This window comes from Brachyhypopomus gauderio, chromosome 13 (assembly GCF_052324685.1).
Source record: "Brachyhypopomus gauderio isolate BG-103 chromosome 13, BGAUD_0.2, whole genome shotgun sequence".
NCBI classification, from domain to species: Eukaryota; Metazoa; Chordata; class Actinopteri; order Gymnotiformes; family Hypopomidae; genus Brachyhypopomus; species Brachyhypopomus gauderio.
This window is the reverse complement of record NC_135223.1, coordinates 3,804,163-3,828,598: the sequence shown is the minus strand read 5'-3', so window position 1 is coordinate 3,828,598 and position 24,436 is coordinate 3,804,163. Positions and strand designations below refer to the sequence as shown.

The following is a 24,436-nucleotide window of genomic DNA, read 5'->3' as shown; positions in this document are numbered from 1 at the left end:
GAGAAACCACAAATACACCACAAATCACTATAGATAAGGAAAAGTTCTTAAATGAAGAAATGCTTTTTTTTCTTCACAATTTTAATACTTTCTGCTAAATTGTATTCTATTGTACACTCCCCCATCCATTATTTAAATATAAAACTTTAATAGTTTGTACTAAAGTTATTAAAGTGATTTAAACCAAGTTAATACATTTACAGCTACACTTTTAAAATATTGACTTAAATTGGCTTAAGGCAAAGGTAAAGTGCAGGGGTATCAGTTATAGCATTTTTATTCAATGGCCCATTCCATGTAGAATGTGTGATAGAAACTGTGATTTCAGTCTGGTTTTACAGTATTAAAAACTTACCTCATCTATAACAGTAATTTTCTTTAGCGATATGAAAAAACACTTTTATTCAATGAGATACAAAAATAGCATTTCAACAATTTCTATTGATATTTTGACAAGTTCGTGACAATCCAGCTAGCATCATTATGAAAGGGTTTACAAAGACAAGACAGTCATTTGGAATGTATTTCTTCCAAACTTTTATGCACTTTTGGTCCTGTTTCTATTACACTTCACTGCAGAATGCAGTAAATGCTGCATGAAGATGAATTTTAAAATTCAGTGATAATCCAGAAATTCTATGACCCATAGGATCATTTTTTGTTTGTTTGTTTGTTTTCTTTTTGTTAAACCAAATCTTCTGAAATACTGTAAACAGGAAAAAAAAGTTTCTAGTTTGCAATTCCATCAGATTTAGATACCAAAGACAGGAGAATAACTCCTACAGTGGATCAAACACTTAAGCTTTTGTAGCTCATGTGGTAGCACAGTGCTTACAACACCAAGTTAATCTCATCATCTTTATTTTCCAATTCCCTCGAGGACTGACGAAAGAGCTCGCAGCACGGCTTGCTTCATCTCGTCATCATTCTTTTCTTGGCGTTTGGGTAGTACCGGAGGAAGATCCGGCGGACGATGGCGTAGGTGTCCCCGCTCGGCTGGGCCGGGTACTTCCTGCGGTTGTAGACGAAGTCTTTCTCCACCTGGAGCGCGGCCTGGTTGAAAGCGTCCTGACTGAAGGGCCGTCCGTGCTCCACGCACCCGACCAGCGTGGACACGAACAGGTCCCAGCGCTGCAGGTAGTAGTCCTGCACTAGCCCCGCCCACTGCTTGTTGGCGTAGTCCAGGATCTCGCCGTCCGGGCCCCAGAGCGTGATCTGGTTCCGAGCGTTCACCTCGTACAGCTGCGCTTCCCGCTCGCCCGCCGCCAGCGAGCGCGCCTGCTCTAGCCACGCCCCCAGAAGAAAGTGGGCGTCGCTGGAGAGGACCCGGTCCAGGTCGGGGAGCAGGCCGTACACGAGCACGCCTCCCGCCTGCAGGAGATCCGGCAGATTCTGAGCCTGTGTGTTCCGGTAAAGGGAATAAAGGCACATGCTGGAGTTACACATGCACACAGACAACAAACTCACAAAAGGACAGTTGTTTAGCTACAATACCCTAAAACTACTTAAACTAGTACCTCATTATATACCACAAGTAGAAACCCTACTCCCTAATACTAACCTGTTATGTCATAACAAACGTGTCTAAGCATCAGGAAGAGAGAAAGCTCGAGTTCTACCTTGAACGCATCTCGTATTTCTTTGTAGTATTCTGTAGTGAGGAGCTCAATCGCCTGCCTGGTCACATCCACCAGATCGTGCTGAAAGGTTTCCACAGAAACCATGGTAGACGCCACACTGAACAGCAGCCTCCACGCCTCGTAGATGTCCGCCGGGTCGTACCAGACATCGGTTTGCATCTTCAGTGACGGCCGGCGCACCAGCGGACTGTGGTTGTGGCTCTTGTATCCAGGGATGGTGCAGTTGTACACGCTACGGAACAGCAGTTGCCAGGCGACGGAAAGGCTTGCCTCCTGGCTGCCGTAGCGACGGGCGGCGTACTGCGACGCCCACTCGGCAAGGTCGACGGGCCCCCGCCGCCAGGCCATCTCGGTCATGAGGTCGTAGACCACGGGGTTTTGGCCGATGCCCTCGGGGGCCACGCCCAGCCCGACGAGCGTGGAGTTGGGGAATCGGAGCGCCTCGAAGGGGCCGGAGTTGATCCTCTCCACCGCCCCGAACAGGCCGAAGTTCCCGCCGAAGTTGTGCAGCATGCACCAGATGAACGGCTGCCCGTAGAAGGAGCGGGTGAGGGGGAACACGGGGGCGGACTCGGCAAACAGGTCCAGCACGATCATCCGGCCCAGCGGGACGCCGTGCAGCAGGGCTCGAACCTGAGGGGGCTTCCAGAAGTCCGGGTCGCTGAAGAAGAGCCAGCCCTGCATCAGCCAGACCGCTTCGGTGTCGACTGCCAGGGAAATGCAGAATGAAAAGAGGAGTTAGAGAGTGAGAGAGGCGGGGCAGGGCGGGGCGGGGCGGGGTCTGTAAGGCTCCAGTAGGATGTGGGATTAGCAGTTTCTTTAATACTTCTACTGGGAAACAGACTGTGGTCAAGGTTTGAACTGGAAGAGCGCTGTGTTATAAAAACTTGGGCGATTCGAGGTCACCTGAGGTCATAGTGGCGAATATGGCACGACTGACCGACGCCAGGTATGTGGGCTCTGAGGAGGAGGGGCTCATCTCATTGAAGGTGTCCGTGTTGTAGATGTGGTCTGTACCAAACTCTTTAACCACCAGGGACAGGAAGAGAGCGCCGATTCGCCTGAAGAGCGGGTCACGTGGGTCCAGGACGGTAGCGCAGGAATAGCTGCAGTTGAAATGACTCCAAGGGCCCAGCTTGGTCACGTTCGCTTGGGGAAACAGACTGGATAGAATATGACAGGATTTACCTCGTGAACATTTCTAAACAATTAGATTTAAGGCTGTATGATATGGACGAAGAATATTGCAATAATGCTGATACTGCACAATGTATACAAACACACACACACACACACAATATATACATGGTACTGATTACTGACAAAACCCATATTTTATGGCCATTATGTGGTTTTGATCAAAGTGAACGTCGTGAAAATCTTAGATTAACCAGTTCTGTATTAGTTATTAATGAGGGAGGGAGAGTATGTTCAGATTACCGGGTGATTCCATGGGGCACAATCCCAGAGAACGCGGGCAGGACAGGGATCATTCCAAACGCTCTCATGCGATCCAAGATTTTACTCTGGAGGGTATAAAGTCGATAAGGTTTTGGCCTAAAACTCAAAGTTTCAGCTAACCATGTTAGACAAATTTGTCACGATACGTCTTTAATGTGTGTTCCTGCAAAACTAACAACTCAGTGAGCATCTGTTAGGCAGGGTTTTGGAAAACTCATACTTGCAGAGAGAGCTGTTTAATGTGCCAGGACTCAGGAAGTGGTCCGGCCCACTCAAACAGGTTTCCCATCCGATTCCACGCCAAAAATGCAGGACCTGTGAAAAACTCATCCACCTCCTTCTTACTGAGACCCAGGGACAAATACACCTTCACATAAAACAAACGAAAGAGACAGAGACAGACATGTTATGATATGACATCATATCGTATGAAGTCATCATATATCACATGAAACTACAGGCCTAGAGAGTTCATTCACTGTAAGGCTGCGTTCACTCCGGTTCATTTCTCAGATGTCCCACCTGCTGCCACAACGCCTCTTGTCCATTGAATGCCAGGGGCAGATTGATGCCACTCAGTGCCATCCAGTCTATCTCCCGCTGCCATCTGGGCCAGTCCCACCACACCGTGGAGTAGCTCTGTGTGCACACATTCTGGTAGTACCTGAACCTACACACACAAGATCCAGGGGAACACAGCCACATAAAGCACGACCAAAAGAGTGTTGTTGAGGAAATGACAATTACAAATGGAAAACAAGACTCCAATGCAGTATTTGGCCAGAGCCAATTGAGTGTACCAGTAGGTCACGTCTTGATTGAATTGTACAAATTTAGTGTGAGTGTGTGTGTGTGTGTGTTCTGCTCATGTGTGTCTAACGAGTATAAAAAGGTTTCATGAACAATGGCCAAATGATCAAACACAACCTGACCTCACCTGCCTGTTCACCTGTCTGACCTCACCTGCGTGACCTCACCCGTCTGCTCACCTGTGCTGGGTGTTGATGCGGAGAACACCTGTGATGTGAGGCAAAGGTCGGGGCACACGGAGCTGATCTCCCCACCACGACACATGACACCTGCAGTAATACTTCAGGTAGTGATTAATTCCAGCCGCCAGAGCCACGCCTGTGCTTCCGACGGCCACGACTTGGTGGTTTTCTGTAGACCGAAGTTCACAGACGTCCAAGCCGTCCTTGGACAGGGTTCTGTTGACCGACACGACGAAGTCTCGGGACCAGTTCCCCAGGAGCCGGGCGAGCAGACCCGACACCGCTTTGGCTTGCGTTTCGTCGCTCGCTTTAGGTCGCAAATGCGCCAAAGTCTGAAACTCGCCGTTTGCAGAACGAGTAACGAATATTAACACAGCGAGACAGAGAAAACTGGGCCATGTGTACCTCATCGTTACTCCAGAAACTTCAGCAGCGTCGGTCCCATGGACGGAGAAGTCCAGTGTCCAGTGTCGCTTCCCTTTGGGGAGGGACCAGAAACAGCGTCGAGTCCATCGTCCAATCAAATGTGCGCCGAGTGGACGACGACGGCGCCTCATCCAATAGAACAGCTCAAATCCGCCGGAGCCGGACTCGTCATTTGTTTACACCAGAGAACCCGTCGTGATTTTAGCCAATGCAGCACCACATACACAAATTAAAAAGTCGTCCAATTTTTTATATTGATATGAATTCCTGCAAATTTCCAAACCTGGAATATTACTTTAGGTTTTTTGGGGGGATGGGGTGGAATGTAGATATGCACAAGGCGTTTTTTAAATTGCAATCAATCAATCAATCAATCAATCAATCAATCAATCAATCAATCAATCAATCAATCAATCAATCAATCGATCAGTCTATAATGACATATTTTACTGTTACTACAAAGACGTTAATTGCTACTAAATCTGACCCTAAAGCACAGGCAGCATTCTGGAGCAACAATGACACGTTCCTGGACACAACAAAACCATCACACAACTCTCTCAAATCTCCCAGGATCTACCTTCAGGCACTCACGATATCATTTGACTGCTTAAAATAAGTGACTTTACATGTCTGTTTATTTATATTCAGGTGAAAATCTGATATTGACAATAACAGAATTGTTACATATACATATTCAAATGTACATATTCAAATGAGTTCAAAGATTTATAGACTACTGCATATTTGTACACTGAACACAATATCAAGTAGAAACTCTGTGATGAATATCCACTGTCATCATGCGCTAGATGTCACAACTCCGCTTTCACGAACATCTTGGCTTTCTGCATGTTGCTCAGCACTGTTAATATAAATAAAAATGTTATTGCTCAAAAATAGTGTTTAAGTATGTTATAAGAACTTCCGTAGTGTACTGTTGTCACTTAGCATTTAATTACAACTGAAATCATGTGCGTAAATTTGCAGAGTTTTGCAGAAAACTTACAGAGTTTCATATCACTTGGTTCATAGGCATACATGCGGTTGGAGTAGCGTCCAACAATGTCAGCCCTAACAGTCATGGAGGGATCTGAGGAAAAAGCAAACTTTTATTTTGTATTTAGTCAATCACAGAAGAAAATTTTCATGCTTAGCAGAATCATAGTCCACCTTGATTCATGCAGAACCAGATATTGCAGCTCTCTCTAATTAATATAGTGCACTCACCAACAAAGAGGATTCTGGGAACATACTGCCCATCAGGTGACAGGTGCTGGTCTGTGGTCTCAAACTGTAACAAAAGGACCAGTTATAAACATAAATTCATAACAATGTATTTCAGCATAAACAAAATATAAAAAATTAATAACCTAAACATACCACTAGGTTTAAGAGAATGAAGTCCTTGTCGGCTAAGTTCTGGATCGTTTCATCACTAGCAAAAGCCTTCTTCAGAGCTGATGATGTAACAGAAAAGAGTTTTGCTTAGCAACAGTTTGACCACAACCATCTCATCTTGTAAAAGTGAAATGGTGCAAGTGTTAATATGAATGAATTTCAAATAATTGGTCAAAGTCCAGACCTTACCCTGGCTGTGAGGGCAGTCACTCAGGTGGAAAATGATCATGAGAGGTTTGTTCCTGTGGAAGTAGTTTAATATACTGATTAACAAAAAAGAACAAATATGCTCATTCAATACAAATATTTGCTTTGAAATATGAGAACTTTTTTAAATCTGTGAACCTTTCACATTTTCTGAAAACCTCTCATAATGTTTGATTTCATAATGTTTGCTGTTCTGGTTATCCAATGTGGATGAATGACTAAATAACTTTAGTCTGTGTGTCACCTCCCATAATACCACTAAGAGAGGACATCAGACATAGACATCTTAGCAACAAATCAACTTGAAATTGTAAAATTTATCTAGGTATTGAGGAATGTACCTTTCTCTAAGACTTTCTAGAAGTGTCAATAATTGCACCACACTTTTGTTTTAAAAAAAGGATTAAAAAAAATATTATTGTGATTGATATGTACAGTGTACTTAGCAAGTGAATATTCCCCACCTTGAGCGTGCCCAGAAGAGTGCTTCCTCATATGTCTGTGCCCAGATCAGCTGATCACCCCAACCTGGGAAGGAACACGAGAAAACCAACACAAAACAAAACAAAAGGTTCATTAAGACTTACATCAGTCTTTGTTGTTGAAGCCATTCAGGACTAAATGAGAATACATTAAAAGTGGTTCAAGAAGAAGCTAACAGTGAACTGGCAGTCATGTCGTATCGTAGAGATGTAGAAAGAGTCTCGCCTCGGGAGAGTGTCTGCGGTTTCATCTTCTCCTTCTTCATGGGCTTCTCATCCGGCTTCGCTGTGGAGCAAGTCAAGGCTACCAGCACGATAAACACTGATAATGATCCTTTAATCATTTTCTAAAGGTGACCAAAGAAGAACAGTTATACTATTGAAAATCTGACTGAAAATCTACTGTTGATTGATTTTACCGAATTTTAGAAGAAAAATCTATTTACCTTTCTTTTTGAAGTCTTGACCTCGAAGTTATTAAGTTGGAAGCTAAATGTTCATAGTACACAGTGCTGCACAATGTCTGCATTTATCTCTCAGATATAACCAATTATCTCTGAGGGTGGAGACAGGTAGAGAAATATGTACAGAAAGTTGCAATGCAGAGACAGGAAACAATTTCACAACATCTTTAACGTCTTACATGAGAGATACAGTATTAATGCTAGTGTAATGGTGACTCAATGATCAACCTCAAAAGTACTGTGCTGGTTACAGTGCACATCTCCATGGTTAATTCCATGAATCATTGAAATATCTATGAAGCATTGATGTTACTTTGGCAACAGTCAGATAATATGCAGGCAATTACAGCAAAATCATTATTATTTACATTAATTTACATACCACAGCACTTGTAGGGTTCAGCTTCATTTGCTGTTTGTTCATTCCACATCATGATTTGAGATATTATCTCAGGCAGGATGAGTTGAGTGATGTCAGCAAAACTGTAGTTCAAGCCATATGAGGGCAATGAAAAACGAGTTCTAAGCACTTAACTCTGCTGGGTACCGGTGAAGAGCAGACCGGGTTCTTCTTCATGTCACCTGACACTGGCATCCCTCAAGGTCCAATGCAAACCACTGCCACATAATGCCAACGACTCCAAGACTGGTGAGGCTCCCCGCTCATGAACAGGCCTATTTGAACAATGTATGCTCCAATGGCTGTCATAGAACAGGAACACACAGGTTCTAGAACTGAGAAAGGCTGTAGAGAAGCAGTGGAACCAGGCTGAAGTCCAGCACTCACTGATGACTCAAGTGCTACCCAGAGTATTAGAAACTTGAACAGGCTGCTGGTGACATCGGAAGGTTTGTGATGTTTCCCAGGATGACAAATAACACAGTCCTCCTCGTCTGATGAAATGTATTTAATTGATGTGAAATATATTTTTCCAACATAAACCACACAGAGCACACGCAGAGTGCTAGATATATAACAAAATCAAATGTTATCCTGTTATGCTGTACTACCGAGCTGAAAAACCGGGATTGTGCTAATAAGCTTCGGTAATGATGGGAGTTTGATTTTTGAAAATGGTTGTGAAACTTCCTGTGGCATGAAATCCATGTCTGCAAGCTGCCAATAACACGTATGGTTTGCTTAAATAATAATCGGTACATCTGTAGTGGAATTAGATCCATATTCCTGTTGATACTGATATTTTTAATGAGCCAGTAACTTTCACTGTCCATGGAAATCCTGATTTAATAAAAAAAATGACTACTTCTCAACATACATTCATATACAATAAATACATGCATTCTAATTCTCATTGCAAATCAAAATATATTGGAAAGAATGGAGAACATTCTCCAAAGTACAAGAAGCAACCCCACCCCCCTCCAAAAGAAACAAAACTTTTCCAACATATGACAATGTCTGTGGAACGCCTGAAAGTTCTATGTAGCATGTCTAGTATTCATGATAAACTGTCACAATGAAAACTGAAGTCATGCATTTTGGGAAGAAAAGAAATTAAAACTATATATTTGTTGTACATTTACCTGCACTACCAAAAAAGAAATGTGTGGGGGGGTAGGAAATACGTTCAAAAATAATTAACAAAGCAACATCAGGAAGTGACCTTTACATGACAATCCATGATATTTTCTCTGAACCAGCTTCATTCTAAAGTTGCTTGAAAAGTGTCTTTCCAAGACCTGGTCTTGTCAAAGGTCATGATTGTAGAAATACCTGCCTAGCTTTCGGAGTGCATTTCTACACCTTTAAATGACCAGGCCTTACACATGTGCATATTTTAACTTTGATTGAGAATCTTTTTTGATAGTGCCGCCCTGTGAATATAAAACCACAATTAGGACATTGTGGAGCGCTAATCTCTTGTTCTGAACACATTGTTCTAGTCTGTCTGATTCCAAGTATCAATAGTGGAAATATGGCTCTGCAAGTCTGATTCTTGAAGTATTGAGAGACGAGATATTTAATCAGGTTCATGCTGTGTGCACACACCCAGCCTTTTTAGATTACAATGGGTGCACATGGGAATGATTTCAGTCTTAGTGCGTGTAGCATTTTATAACGTATAAAGCTGCACACGTTCTAGGTATGTGTGCAACCCACTGTTATAATGTAGGCTCTGAATGTGTGGTCCTCTTCTCTCCTCAGACCTTACAAGGGGCTGAAGTGACAACAACCTACTTTGTAACTCTACTGAATATCAGTTTGCAACATGGCATGTACACTGAATTTACGAGAAGAAACAATTCCAAAATAAGGTTAGAGAAATGGTAGACTAAATATGACTTAAAATTCTTTACACCTAAAGGTTCTTCGTACTTTACACCTATGGCCTCTTCAAAAATGGGGCAAGAACATGGATCTAAATGACTACAACTCTGAAGAGAAAGGTAGGATGTGTGGTCATTCTATTCTGCTTATAAACCGTCTGTTCGTAACCATTTCACAAGCGGGTCAGCAACCTGTCAATTACTCCTACGTGTGATCTTGCCTTCTGCACATTTGTAAACAAGAACATTTGGCGATTCAACCAACTCTAAGTGGACATAATCTGTAAGCTTGAAGACAGCTCTGCTGATGTGCTCTTCTGTGACGTTCGGATGAAGGTCTTGTAGAGAGGGAAGAAGCAAACTAGAAGAGCTTGGAGGGGATGTGATTTTGAGGTACGACTGCACTGGTCCATTCTGACCACGGAGGTTCTGAGGATTAGGACCCTACGGGGGGCAGAAATCGGCGAAGTATGGGTGCTGTAGGGCCTCCTCAGCTGAAATACGCTGCACTGGGTTGCATTTCAGAAGATTCTACGCAGAACGCAAGAGACAGAACAATCAAATTTGACACAGACGTGAACATGCAGTACATTGCCAAAAGTATTTGCTTACATATCCAAATTATCGGAATCAGGTGTTCCAATCACTTTCATGGCCACAGGAGTATGAAATGAAGCACGTAGGCATGCAGACTGTTTTTACAAACATTTGTGAAAGAATTAGTCGCTCTCAGGAGCTCAGTGAGTTCCAGCGTGGAACTGTGATAGGACGCCACCTGTGCAACATTCTACATTCAAGTAGAATGAATATTCTACAGTCAACTGTATTATAAGAAAATGGAAGTGTTTGGGAATGACAGCAACTCAGCCACAAAATGGTAGGCCACGTAATCTGATGGAGTGGGGACAGTAGATGCTGAAGCACATAGTGCGAAGAGGTTGCCAAATTTCTGCACTACAATCATCCTTCAGCCTTCAGATTAGCTCAAGAACAGTGGACAGAGAGCTTCATGGAATGGGTTTCCATAGTCAAGCAGCTGCATCCAAGCCATACATCACCAAGTGCAATGCAAAGCATCGGATACAGTGATGTAAAGCACTCTAGAGCAGTGGAGGTGCGTTCTCTGGAGTGGAGGCATTTCTCCATCTGGAAATCTGATAGACGAGTCTGGGATTAGCGGTTGCCAGGAGAACAGTACTTCTCAGACTACATTGTGCCAAGTGTAAAGTTTGGTGGAGGGGGCATTATGGTGCTGGGTTGTTTTTCAGGAGCTGAGCTTGGACCCTTGGCTCTAGTGAAAGGAACTCTGTATGCTTCAGCATACCAAGACATTTTGGAAACAGTTTGGAGCTGGCCCCTTCCTCTTCCAGGAAGGTCCATAAAGACATGGATGGCAGAGTCTGGTGTGTATGAACTTGACTGGGCTGCACAGAGTCCTGACCTCAACCTTTGGGATGAATTAGAGCGGTGACCAAGAGCCAGGCCTTCTCGCCTCGTCCAATATGTGACTACAAAAATCCCCATAAATACACTCCTAAACCTTCCCAGAAGATTTGAAGCGCTACTAGCAGCAAAAGGTGGACCAACGTCATATTGAAACCTACGGATTAGGAATGGGATGTCACAAACTCATATTTGAGTCTAGGAAGATGAGCGAATACTTTTGGCAATACAGTGTATATGCACCCATTCAGAGACTTGAATTAGAACACATGCATTATGGGCAAAGGCCTCAACTCTGATGACCTACCTGTAAAAGATCTCGTCCCGTGCTACTAAGTTTAGGGACAACATTCACAAGTGATGTGGTTGCGGGATACATTGGATATGGCTGTGAAAAGAAGAATGGGAAATTATTTCTCAAGAGGTTATTCTATAAATGAAAAGCATGTAATCTCAATTTGTACATTATAAAATGCTTCGGCTTTGCTGGACCATGACCTATTCATTATTGTAATGTCTTTTGTAAATAATGTAAATGTGCCATATTTTGTCAATTGTGATTTTTACATCGCAATCGAAAACACACACACACACACTAGTGATTACTAGGGGGCTGTGGATCACACGTGCCCAGAGCGGTGGGCAGCCCTAGCTGGTGCCCGGGGAGCAGTTGGGGTTAGGTGCCTTGCTCAAGGGCACCTCAGTCATGGCCTGTCTGGGAATCGAACCCACAACCCTCCGGTCACAAGACCAGTTCCCTACCACCAGGCCATGACTGTCTTTTACACCACAAATGAAAATAAAGTGCTCCATGACAATGTGATGGCCATGGTTTCCTCACACTAAACTGTACTGTAGATGGGAGAGGCTCATGTATGTTGGGTGGAAGGCAGGCGGTACCTTATAATCGGGAAGCTTAGCCATCGTCTGCCACTGCTCCTCAGTTGGTGTCCCCAGCAACGTGCCAGTGTTAAAGAAACATCAAAAGACAGCAGCAGCGATAGCCTGACCGTTAGCAGCAATATCAAAGTATCCAATATGGAATTAAATCTTTAGGCATAAGGTAAATACCAGGAAAGAGCTTCAATGATGTTTCTGCAAAGCTGTTACTATGCATTGTTGGTATTTGGTTAAGATCCCTATTATGTCAGCACGTGTTAGGCATCAACAACTGAACTACATAGGCTACCTGTGAAAAGATTGTTCTGTCCTGGATTTGACAGTTAAATAACGAGACACCTAAATAAGAAAGAAGGGCTGTAATGTGGGGCAGATCATGTGTGAAACAGAAGATAAAGGATATCTAAAGATCCTCTTCAGCTGGTCATCGACGTCATTGCCTGGAAAAAGTGGTCGTCCTGCATTGGCCAGCTCTAAATATGCAAATGAGAGGGGGGGGGTGTAAAACTTGAAAAGAACAGACAAGTGAATCCAAGCTGTTAGGGCAGTTCATCTCTCGAACGTTTCCTACCTGCAAATATGCATCCTGCTGACCACATGTCAATTGACGTAGAATACAGCTTGGCACCAAACAGCACATCTGGAGGCCTGTACCACAGTGTGACCACCTGAAACAAACCACAACACGTCTGCCATACACTGTTCGGAAGGTCATGCAGTGCCATCACCACTGTCTGGATTTTATATACATCCTAACCAAATAACTTGCTCTTACCTCAGCAGAGTAGCACCGAACAGGGATTCCAAAAGCTCGGGCTAAACCGAAGTCAGCTAACTTTAGCTCACCATTCTGAAAAAACACAAAGTGTGATCAGAGAGGAATGTTAAAGAGTTGGGCATTTGTTTGCCAAGACTAAATCCAGATATTGTTAGGCTTGTATTGATAAAATCTTAATAGTACAAATGTATGAAAATTATAACATCACAAGTCAACCAATCTAGCATAAAATCAATCAGAGGAAAAAAAATGCAGTCTACCATAGCTACAGTCATTTGTATATGCATTTAATTAAGTGAAATATGAAATGCTCAGTTCATCATAATGCAAATATTTTACATGTGCTTGTTTTAGCCAACATGTGTAGATTTAAAACATGACATCAGTAGTTAGGTACTCATCATTATTAGAAGTAGATTGTTGTAAACAGAGTCAGAGTTCACTGATCTATACAGACAGTCTAGGGTTACTGTTAACCCTAACTGTACTCTGAACTGCAAGGGGAGTAGATCTCCCTACTCTGGACTAGAGGGAGAGTGGATCTCCCTACTCTGGACTAGAGGGAGAGTGGATCTCCCTACTCTGGACTACAGGGAGAGTGGATCTCCCTACTCTGGACTAGAGGGGGAGTAGATCTCCCTACTCTGAACTACAAGGGGAGTAGATCTCCCTACTCTGAACTACAAGGGGAGTAGATCTCCCTACTCTGAACTACAAGGGGAGTAGATCTCCCTACTCTGAACTACAAGGGGAGTAGATCTCCCTACTCTGAACTACAAGGGGAGTAGATCTCCCTACTCTGAACTACAAGGGGAGTAGATCTCCCTACTCTGAACTACAAGGGGAGTAGATCTCCCTACTCTGAACTACAAGGGGAGTAGATCTCCCTACTCTGAACTACAAGGGGAGTAGATCTCCCTACTCTGAACTACAAGGGGAGTAGATCTCCCTACTCTGAACTACAAGGGGAGTAGATCTCCCTACTCTGAAATACAAGGGGAGTAGATCTCCCTACTCTGAAATACAAGGGGAGTAGATCTCCCTACTCTGAACTACAAGGGGAGTAGATCTCCCTACTCTGAAATACAAGGGGAGTAGATCTCCCTACTCTGTTGATGAGCAGGTTTTGTGGCTTCAGGTCCCGGTGTAGAACATTGCGACTGTGGCAGAAGGCGAGACCTTTCAGCAACTGGTACATGAAGGACTGAAAGAAACAAAAAAAACAGCAATAAACAATCTGAATCGTCTGGCATAGGACATTTCAGATGGCAAGAGACAATGGGGATACACATACATATTCTTTGATGACTGAATACCATAAAATGTAGACTTTGGGATAATCTGATTATTTCTCCCTTAAGCAAAATCAGTAGACTGTAAAATGAGTAGATTAAACCACTATATTGACAGTATGTAAGCCTTTGTCATTTTAAACACTTGCACAGTAATCTTCTCAAGGTAATATTTCCACAGCTTTCTGATGCAAAAGCAGGAACAATGTTCATGTTTTCAGCAGACTAAATATGTGCCTGCATCCTAATGCAGATACAGCATCCACACATTCACCAAGACAAAACTAAATGCAGCTCACTGTCAACTGAACACAGTTCCTCTGTGATCCAATTGGTGAACATAAACCTCAAATTAATTATCACCCATCTGCAGAAGATTCTACAAGAAAGTGAAGCATTACTGCAAAGCAACTTTCAGAGAATAAACTCACTCAATTTCTTACGTTTCCGTGACCTAATGTCTGACTCGTATTTTGGCAGGTATATCGTTTGCATATGGTGCACTGAACAGTCTCAAAGTGAATCCCCAGTCTGCTTGATCTATGACGTTTGGTGCAGTAACCAAACAAAGATGCTTTAGAATTCAGGTCATTGAAGACTTACGTCAGGTATGACCAATCCTTCTCTTTCTGACACACTCCAACACAATGTTAACAATGAAGAATACGTTAATGTAACGTATTTCAGCACTGACGATTAAGGCTTGAGCTGGATCCCTACAACATAGTGATCACATGACAAACAACCTTGCTCAATAGCTTTCATGTTAGAACACACAAATGGAAATGCACCTTTACACTGTCCGGATCCAAGTCACCATTACAGCTGTCAAAATATTTCTTTAGATCCTGTAAATGAGAACACACATCAATGTTTCATACGACACACCATCTGTTAAGATTTTTCTAATACAAACGTACAAAAAGACAGTAGAGTCCATGTAAGCATACATTTAGAACTTCAGATCCTTGACTTGGCTGGCCCTGTCCTTAAAAACAACAGCTCTCTTTGTGGGGACGTCACCTCCGTGCTGTCAGTAATAACAAAACCACTTCCTAATCGGTCACCCGATTCTATGATCCATTAAGTCCTTTGATGTAACTTTGCCATACCTGGTCACAGTATTCAAAGACTAACGTCAGCTTCTTATCACTGTGTAGAACATCATGCAACCTAAAGAGGTGGGGAAATGAAGAGTAATCGAGTGTGCTTGTTTTCAGCAGGACACCTATAATTGCTGTATGTTTTGAAATAGATGTCAAACATGGCATAAAATTACCTAACAATGTTTTTATGTTTCAGCTCTTTCAAGAGGCATATTTCTCTTAAGGCTGAGCTTGGAACACCCTGCAAAGAAAGCCATAGGCGAGAAAAGAAATTCATACAAATCATTTATGTATCCAGTTCATATTATCCAGTATATAGCCAGTTGTTCCCAAGCACGGGTGATGTCTCCCAAGATGCACACCTCGTCGTCGTCGTCCAGTCTGACCCTCTTCAAGGCGACTATCTCATGCGTCTCTCTGTTTTTAGCTTTAAAGACTGTCCCATAAGTACCTGTGGAAAGAGAAACGAACCATTACCACACTGGGATAAACCATGACAAACCTCCAGGCACAACAACCTGTGACAGATCCGTCTATTAGAAAATTAGTCTCCGACTCGGGGCCGTTAGACAAACCACTGCACTGGGAAGAGAAACATTTAGCTTTAATTAAGTTATATTTGCAATGTAATACAGATTTGGAGCGCACACGTCGGTAAATGGAAATGAATTAGCTGAATTAGTTAGTCAGCTCAACTATCATGTATTAACTTGCAGTGTTAACTTATTTATCTAGCCAACTTTGTACACAGAAGCTTAAATAATCGGCACCAGGGTCATTTTGACTGCAGTTTCTCCTGGTTTTGGAGCCTCTGTTCCAGCTCAGCTAGCTCAGCTTTACTGGTTAGCCCATTAGCTAACGCATTCACTCACCCTCTCCAATCTTTTCCAGCTTTTCATACTTCTGCATGTTTTACCAGTAAAACTAGCTATGAGTAGCTAGCTGGCTGGCTGGTCCCACGACGTTTTTCAAGATACTGACGGCTGGCTAAGGGGATTTGATCGCACAGCGTCCAATATTGCTGGCTAGTCAACAACAAAAGGGGCGTTGCAAGAAGACAGCTGCTCCAACATGGCCGCGGTGTTACGACAGTTCAAAATAAAAGTCCTCTACTGGTGTTTTGCGGACGTGTGCGAATAATGTAGTAAAACCAGAGTAAAACCACAATTTACAAGCAAAATGAGATCTGATAAATCTCATATTTTTTTTTACCTACAAAAGAAAAAGAAGGAAGTTGTTTTTCAATCAACTAATAATGGCTGGGCAAATAATTTATGTGATTAAAAATATAACCAGTAGTATTTATAGTTATACCTAAAAGAACTACTGTCTTATGCTGTCCAGTATGCTTATTTAAATGCAGCCATAGTTTTTTGTATGTGTTATTACATGGCGTCATGACATTTTCAGTTAATGAAACTTTAGTAATTTCTTGAACTATTTCCTAGTGCTGTTCATTTACTGAGGTGTGTGGTAATTTATTTTTCACACAATGACAGTAGGACATGAACAAACTTTACAAACATTGGAAAAAATATTTAAAATCACAAAATCAATGTGCACTACTTAACAATTTTTAACATCAAGTAGCAGTGATATTGGTTTAATTTCAACTTTGAGGGTTGCACACTGCTAACTCAGTCATAATATGAACTTTTATATTAACTAAATGTGTTAACTAAAATTAACTATTATATTAACTAAATAAAAGTTATATCAGATAAAGGTCTCAGTTCCTGTTTCCTTTTATTCATGAAATGCCCATTTGAACAACTATTAATTATTATACATTGATATACATAAATATTTATAGTTGTTAGAAAAAAACAATGTACATTCACAATGCTTAATCTATAATTCATATCTCCTTATCACAATCTATTTGAAGTAAAATTTAACAAAACATTGTGAAGCACCCTATTAAATGTCCCTGTTAAATCACATGTAATTTTGTAATGTAGCTCATTTACATGCAGTAAACTGAACTGGACCAGTGTAATGGTGCTCTGGACCGCACTGCAGTTGTCCGAGCTGCACTTGGAGTCATTTTTGTCCATTGGATCTTTGCCTTCTTATTAGTTCAGCATACAGGCCTCCTTTACTCAGTAACTCCAGGTGAGTTCCAGCCTTTCAAAGGAAAATATAAACAAATATTTAAAAATGTTCTGAAATATCATGAAGAAATAACACCAAAGGAGCGCTTCAAGTGCCTTTTACAACTCTTGTAATAAAACTCTTGTAATAATCTTGTAATAATCTTCTGCCCTATTTGTATAGTCTTTTACAACAGCACAATTTTACATCACAACATTCAAATACACCTACCGGTCACTTTATTAGGTACACCTATTCAACTGCTCATTAACGCAAATGTCAAATGAGCCAATCACATGGCAGCAACTCAGTGCATTTAGGCATGTAGACATGGCCAAGACGATCTGCTGCAGTTCAAACTGAGCATCAGAATGGGGAAGAAAGGTGATTTAAGTGACTTTGAATGTGGCATGGTTGTTGGTGCCAGACGGGCTGGTCTGAGTATTTCAGAAACTGCTGATCTACTGGGATTTTCACGCACAACCATCTCTAGGGTTTACAGAGAATGGTCCAAAAAAGAGGAAATATCCATTGAGCGGCAGTTCTGTGGGCACAAATGCCTTGTTGATGCCAGAAGTCAGAGGAGAATGGCTAGACTGGTTCGATCCATCCTTTTTTGACCACAGTGTACCCATCTTCTGATGGCTACTTCCAGCAGGATAATGCACCATGTCATAAAGCATGAATCATCTCAGACTGGTTTCTTGAACACGACAATGGCCTCCACAGTCACCAGATCTCAATCCAATAGAGCACCTTTGGGATGTGGTGGAATTGGAGATTCACATCATGGATGTGCAGCTGACAAATCTGCAGCAACTGTGTGATGTTATCATGTCAATATGGACCAGACTCTCTGAGGAATGTTTGCAGTATCTTGTTGAATCTATGCCACGAAGGATCAAGGCAGTTCTGAAGGCAAAAGGGGGTTCAACCCGGTACTAGCAAGGTGTAGCTAATAAAGTGGCTGGAGAGTGTAAATACATAGCTGAACTTCCAGTCTTCTGCCTCCTCAAACACTGTGAACATTTCTCTACAATGAATACTAACTCCATAGCTACCTACAGTTATATTCCAAAAACACAAGAGAATTCACAAACTGTACACAAAATTTCACATTTGTTAGCCATATAACTTACATCAAGAGTAAATAGCGAAATAAAAATTGTCCTAGACTAGAATCTTGACTATCTCATAATTTAAGTATGAAATGAGGGCAATCACACATGGTTCCTGTAGGGCAGCAGCACATCAGTGTGGTGTTTAACCTTCTCTGCCAGACCTCATTAAAGGGAAGGGACTAGTGCTCAGCCCATGTGTTAAATCAGTTAGCTCAAAGCAAGCAGATCTTCAGGGTCAGAGCCCACCAGGCTCGCAGAATCAGAACGTCTGCAGACGTGTGGCTCATCTCCTCACCTCCACCACCCTGCCGTTACTCATGACGCAGATGACGTCCGCCCCCTGGATGGTGCTGAGGCGGTGGGCAATGACGAGGACGGTGCGCCCAGTGGTGGCCCTGTCCAGCGCCTCCTGGACCACACGCTCCGATTCGGCGTCCAGCGCACTTGTGGCCTCGTCCAGGATCAGGACCCTGGGGTTCTTGATGAGTGCACGGGCGATGGCGATTCTCTGCTTCTGGCCCCCTGACAGAGTCACTCCCCGCTCACCTGCACCAGTTGGACATGTGTATATATGAAATGTACACAGGATAAGATGTAAAATGCCCTATACCAAACCACCACTAGAGCTTCACACAGGGCCCAACCCAGTCTCTGTACACTGGTTCCCAACCTTAATTAGCATATTCTAATAATGTTCTTTGAGGTACTCAGGTGTTCAGGACTCACCCACTACGGTGTCGTAGCCGTCGGGGAAGCCTGCGATGAAGCCGTGAGCGTTAGCCTGCTTGGCTGCCGACATCACCTCAGCGTCTGTGGCACCAGGCTTTCCGAAGCGAATGTTCTCCATCACCGAGGCGCCGAACAGCACAGGCTCCTGCAATCAACACCGGCAATGACTGGCTTCTCAAAGCATACCGACGGTGAAAGGCACGGAGAGCCGATGCCAGATATTGTGATGTCTATCGGGGTCGCTGTGCCAGGCTGAAAGAGGTTTCTGGAGGTGAACAAATGTGATCGCCCATTTCCAAATACAGCAGGAAGTCATCAGCTGTCACAGCACGTAGACATACAATTGCATTTACTGATTATTTTTTTCTCGTAAAATAGTAAAGAGACGTGCCTGACTAATGAATCCGATGACGTGTCCCCTGAGCCAGGACGGGTCGAGCGTCCTGATGTCCAGGCCATCCAGCATTATCATGCCGCTGTCTGGATCATAGAAACGCTCCAGTAACGCAGCGGCAGTGGACTTACCTGAGACGAACACGGACAGAAAACAAATCCAGCATAATGAACACAACCACTCGATCAGTCAAACACACCATAGTTGTGGCATCATTACGTGCAACGGGTCAAAGAAGGAAATGTCACATTGAGTATAAAGAATAGTGTTAAAACTGTTTATACAAAAGATATTCTGTGTTGTGACGATTAGGTTTCTGCCTGCACTCTGAGTTAAATATATATATATATAGCGCAATATATATAACTCATTTTCAACTGTATGTGTATAGGAGTCTTTACAACACATTTAGTCACCAAGCAACATTACAGTAATCAGATATATGGAGAATCCGGGTCCAGGTCCCTAATGGGCAAACCAAGATGGCAAAGGCAAGAAAAGATCCTTGAAGTTATGAGGAAGAAACCTGGAGAGGAACCCAGCCTCATCTTCCCGTGGTTGACACTGAATGGTAAAAAGCACAATGAAGAACGTTGCGTTTGGTTGAACTTTAATTAACTAAAGGGGGTAATCGCGCTACCTCCTCCAGATTCTCCAACTATCGCCACAGTTTTACAAGGAGGAAGTGTTAGGTTGAAATTCCTGAGGATCTCACTTCCAGGTCTTGTGGGGTAGCTACAACACACAACAGAAACAGAACTGAAAGGTTTCCACAAAGATTTTGCAGCATTATGCCTGCTACAGACAAAGCTGGGGGATCAGGTTACCTGAAGTAGATGTTCAGGAAGTCCACTCTTCCAGTCAGAGAGTTGTGAGGGATACTCCCCCCGCCTGTCAGAGGAATGGTTGGTTCCAAAGTGAGGTACTCAAAAACACGGGCTCCTGCACTCATGCCCCGTACCATCTTAGGCAAAGGACAGATCACAATTAGTAGATAGATTAATAAATGTAATAAAGATTAATAGAAAAGCAATGTGGTCAGTTTAGAATTCATCAATTACCTGCCCAAACAGAATGGAGATGCTGGCCAAAGATCTAGAGAGAATGAGACAAGACAAAGACGTTCAAAATAATAATAGCAGCCTACCCCAAGAAAAAAATGTGATCCCCAAAACCAAACAAGTTTGACTTTCATCAGTAGAAAAATCTAATCTGTTAATTCACTTCAATCGACAATTTCAAGCATTATACATAATGCATTTTATGGCCATTAGTAATGAATACTGAAGCAGCAGTTAGATGGTGTGGTAGTCAGAGGCCTACCTCTGAACTGTCTGAGAAGCAACCAAAAATGACATTAGGTCACCCGGAGACATGTCATTGCTAGCCATCAAAGACCCTCCAGCAAAAATAGTGCCTAGGACTATGCCTGATGGAAAAAGAAAATTGAAAACTCAAACAATCTTCAATAAAATAACATTCTTCAGTAATATTAGGATGTTATTCTAAAAGGTACTGTACACACTCACAGTTTAATACAATGTTTGACAGGCCTTGGAACACTGCAATGCCTGTGCCTAAAGCTTCATTCATGCTAGCGGACTTCTCCACCTCTCTAGCGTACATCCTGTAGCAGACACAGGCAACCACTTTCTTTCAGATCACTGACAACACCCACATTTGACATGTTGAGAACTGGTAATAGCAAGTAGTAGCTTCTTGACAATGATAACCTTGTGCAGCACAATTACTGACTACGTACTTCAAAGTCTAAGTTCACAAATTGCTTAAAATAGCAAACATGTTTTTGGCTCTGCAACACTGAGGTTGGTGCTTAAGTAAACCAAAGAGCTAGTAACACTAGCGGCAAGCCCTAGAATGTAGAGTGGATCATACACTCTGGAACTAACTGTCATTGGAAGCTAGACATTTAATCTTCTGTTACAGGTAGTCACTGCTGTTACTGCAGAACATGTAACATGAACCAAGATGGAACAGAACTGAATGGAATGGAAAATGGAAAACTCACTCCAGTTCTCGGTCCTCCATGGCAAAGGCCCTCACTGTTCGCACATTGCCAAGAGCCTCGTCTGCCACTCCGGTAGCTTTCGCAACCTACGAGTCATAACAGGAATCTCATTTACAAATAACATTGCACACTACGCACTTGAAGCTAGAAACTACTCCAAGCAGAAGTGTCTGGTAGTCACTGAAGCGTCGGAAACTTTGCCTTATCTACTTTCGCATTAAAAGTTTCAAACATATGATGCTATGGCACCCCCAACATATCCCACAAGCCCCGCTGTGTTGTCGTGGGCCTGTGTTTACCTGTTCCTGAGCTTTCCTGGAGAGCGTGCGGAGGAAAGAGCCAATGAGGGCACCGGCGCCTACAAGACACGGCAGCACGACCACCATCAGGCCCGTCAGCTTTGGTGAGATGATGTACAGCGAGGCAAGGCAGCCCACAGTCTGAGTAATGCTTCGTAAGCCCTGCCGACAGCACAGACACCAGGAACAGCAGAGGACGTTAACCCCTTCACATCTGAACGCCAGCAGGTTCTAATAAATATCAGCCATTTATTTGGTGCGTAATATCTACATCATTGTCTCAAATGGTTCAATGGTAAAAGGAGAACTTATCTCCAAGAGGGCAAGGGGTCGAGCTGAGAAGCCATTACTTACCTGAGAGACGACCAACTTGAAGGAGGATTTAAACTCCTGAATGTCAGCCGTGAGGCGGTTAACAAGTTGGCCCGTCTTGTTGGCATCAAAGAACGCAACATCTTGTCTGCAAGAATAAGAACATCACATACACACACACACACACACACACACACACACACACACACACACACACATATATTCCCAAATCGTCTTCGTTCTGGTCATCTGTTTTTTCCTCAAACTTGGGTCTTCCGTTTAAGACGGAAAACACTGATTCCTTCACCTTCCACATCACTAGTGGTGTTCGGCTTTTCAAAACAATAATAAAATAATCAATGGCACATTTATTAAGAATTAATCTGATGATCAGCAGGAAAAACCTTATCAGTGACATGAAGAGAGTCTTCCTCATGCTAGCAGCTACTCTCTCCCCTACTCTGGACAGGAGGACGATGTAGCCAGTGGTCAGCAGACCCTAAGAAACACAGTACATCAGTACACGGGCCACCATTTGATGTCTTGACTATTTTGCAATGCTCGTCTGCTGAAATTTGCCTTTTGATCAGATTTAAATGATCTTTAATCACACTTGATTCTGATCTGTGTCCTGAACGTCCCGAGGAGCCTGATCACGTCTGATCTCACCTGTAGACCATACAGGCCCAGGAGCTTCAGTGCAGGAGCTTGAATGTCCCTCATGTAATTCCCAGCATGCTCTCTTAGGTGTTGGGCGACAACATTGACCAGGTCACCCAGCATTAGAGGAATCTGGATATTCAAAGCCGCTGCCCCAAATGCAAGCTATAAGCAGCCAGACAAATGTCACACACATGGTGAATACTCTAGTTTTCCTTTATCCCTATTTTCATGCCATAATATGTATAAATGATTTCAAACACAGTACATGAATCAAAAAATAGGCTATTGCACACCATCTGTAACGGTAAAATGCATTTACCTTTTATTTTTGAAAATGTTCTGGCATGCAGAATGCTTTTCTGATTAACAAGTAGAGTATTTAAGAAGGCTTCAATGAATTATTGGAAGGTTTTATCAGCAACTAAAAGGAATAACATAGGTCTTGATGTTGTAAATTTAAATTCCACCTTAACACAGTATTGCCTTACATGTATTGTACATAATATTTGCATTATGAACCACACCCTCGTCCCCTAATTCTACCGTAACCCCTACTGAGTACAGTTAATCTAAACCATTACATTTCCCTGTAAGATGGACACTGGTCCTCAGAAACCAGAGATCCCAGGACAGGGAGCACAGGTTCTCATGCAACAGCTAGATACTCTGTGTTATACTTACAATAATGGCCCCAATGAGGGCTAACAGTTGCGGCCGAACGAACTCCCAGAGGACAGCCCAGCTGAACTCCGGAACCTTCTCCTTAGCGTCGACCTCCGCGGGAAGGTTGTTGTTCACATCGGCGTGGCAGTGCGCTGCGGTGCCGAACAGTCTCGCAGTGACCGTCAACGCCGCCGGTCCCACCACAAACGTTAATCCGAGTTTGGGGGATCTGGGGCTCCATCGCGTGAATGATTTGAGCACTTTCTGAGTTTGAGCCCACATCCGTTTAAATGAACTAATCCTCGGGTGCTTGGCTGAAAACTGGACGTTGGGCCATTGTGGTGTGTGGCCATATCTACAAGACAATAAGGATCATGTAAGACAACACATGGTCATTTATCAGTGCTAGAGGGCGACAGGTAACAATTCTGGCCATACAACACTAGTTCAGAGGCATTTCATCCCTGAATGGTTTCAAGAACAGTCTAAAAACATTCCTGTTTAGATCTGTTTTTAGTTAAGAAACTCTCAATCTTATTTACCTTATTACATTATGTTGTCTATTATTTTATAATTTGTCACTTTATTTCATTGTGTTTGTTTCCTTTTTATATTATCATCTTATTTACTTTACTTTTTTACTTTTTATGTTATTTTAATATTTTTATCTTTAATTTCTTTTAACATTTTCTTTTTGTCCTATCTCCTTTTAATGTTTCTTTTTATTTATACTGTAAAGCACTTTGAGTTGCATGTATGTATGAAAGGTGCTATACAAATAAAGATTATTATTATTATTATTATTAGTTAGTTAATCAGGCAGGAGAAGTTGAGATGTATCAGAGCCACCCTAGAGACTGCTTTATACCTTTAGACTTGTTTCCAGCTAGGCAGCTTGCATAGCTACTTAACATCACGTTAAAAGTTCAAATGCCTTGACACATGACTGCCAAAGTGTTTTCTCTAACTTACTGAAACCTCCTGTAACGGGTGTGATTTCAGGATCAGTGTGTACAGGTAAGAGGAGGACATACCGGCTGTAGTGGAGAGGGAGGGTCCTTATATTAGTACAGCCAGAACGCAGCAGTCCACCCGAGCCGTGTGCCAGGCCACTGCAGCGCACCAACAGAAACATTATGTGTGTCCGTCGTGATTACAACAAATATATATTCTGTCTGAGTCCTAACACTTTCAGAATGGAGACAGTACAAAGATTTTACTGTGCGCCGCCATTTATAAACAATCCCAGAA

The 24,436-nt window shown here is 42.7% G+C and overlaps 4 protein-coding genes across 5 annotated transcripts; all 4 read right to left on the bottom strand.

The window, feature by feature from the left end:
• Positions 1-121: 121 nt before the first annotated feature.
• naglu (N-acetylglucosaminidase, alpha) lies at positions 122-4,595 on the bottom strand. Its single transcript, XM_076970335.1, has 7 exons — positions 4,091-4,595; positions 3,624-3,771; positions 3,322-3,468; positions 3,081-3,166; positions 2,547-2,803; positions 1,620-2,347; positions 122-1,398 (listed from the first exon to the last, which is right to left on the bottom strand). The coding sequence occupies exons 1-7, from the start codon at positions 4,501-4,503 to the stop codon at positions 913-915; spliced, it is 2,265 nt and encodes a 754-aa protein (XP_076826450.1). The 5' UTR covers positions 4,504-4,595; the 3' UTR covers positions 122-912.
• A 544-nt stretch (positions 4,596-5,139) lies between these two features.
• On the bottom strand, positions 5,140-7,601 carry LOC143473482 (anterior gradient protein 2 homolog). 2 transcript variants are annotated; one of them, XM_076970501.1, is made up of 9 exons: positions 7,456-7,601; positions 7,056-7,165; positions 6,836-6,956; positions 6,592-6,655; positions 6,110-6,162; positions 5,903-5,979; positions 5,750-5,813; positions 5,529-5,612; positions 5,140-5,384 (listed from the first exon to the last, which is right to left on the bottom strand). In XM_076970501.1, the coding sequence occupies exons 3-9, from the start codon at positions 6,951-6,953 to the stop codon at positions 5,335-5,337; spliced, it is 510 nt and encodes a 169-aa protein (XP_076826616.1). In that variant the 5' UTR covers positions 6,954-6,956; positions 7,056-7,165; positions 7,456-7,601; the 3' UTR covers positions 5,140-5,334. The 2 variants fall into 2 exon arrangements, with proteins under 2 accessions (XP_076826616.1, XP_076826617.1); XM_076970502.1 differs by lacking the exon at positions 7,456-7,601 and having other exon boundaries at positions 7,056-7,184.
• Positions 7,602-7,966: 365 nt separating this feature from the next.
• On the bottom strand, positions 7,967-15,937 carry cdk5 (cyclin dependent kinase 5). Its single transcript, XM_076970503.1, has 12 exons — positions 15,754-15,937; positions 15,244-15,332; positions 15,055-15,122; positions 14,888-14,948; positions 14,567-14,623; positions 13,592-13,687; positions 12,481-12,555; positions 12,277-12,373; positions 12,109-12,178; positions 11,706-11,766; positions 11,113-11,193; positions 7,967-9,893 (listed from the first exon to the last, which is right to left on the bottom strand). The coding sequence occupies exons 1-12, from the start codon at positions 15,788-15,790 to the stop codon at positions 9,807-9,809; spliced, it is 879 nt and encodes a 292-aa protein (XP_076826618.1). The 5' UTR covers positions 15,791-15,937; the 3' UTR covers positions 7,967-9,806.
• A 419-nt stretch (positions 15,938-16,356) lies between these two features.
• abcb8 (ATP-binding cassette, sub-family B (MDR/TAP), member 8) lies at positions 16,357-24,435 on the bottom strand. The gene is made up of 16 exons (XM_076971152.1): positions 24,220-24,435; positions 23,204-23,540; positions 22,529-22,684; positions 22,264-22,358; positions 21,902-22,007; positions 21,548-21,709; positions 21,249-21,334; positions 20,749-20,846; positions 20,543-20,648; positions 20,281-20,314; positions 20,047-20,183; positions 19,860-19,954; positions 19,217-19,350; positions 18,823-18,970; positions 18,392-18,642; positions 16,357-17,008 (listed from the first exon to the last, which is right to left on the bottom strand). Exons 1-16 carry the CDS (start codon positions 24,318-24,320, stop codon positions 16,925-16,927), a joined length of 2,130 nt encoding a protein of 709 aa, XP_076827267.1. The 5' UTR covers positions 24,321-24,435; the 3' UTR covers positions 16,357-16,924.
• Between the last annotated feature and the right edge of the window lies 1 nt (position 24,436).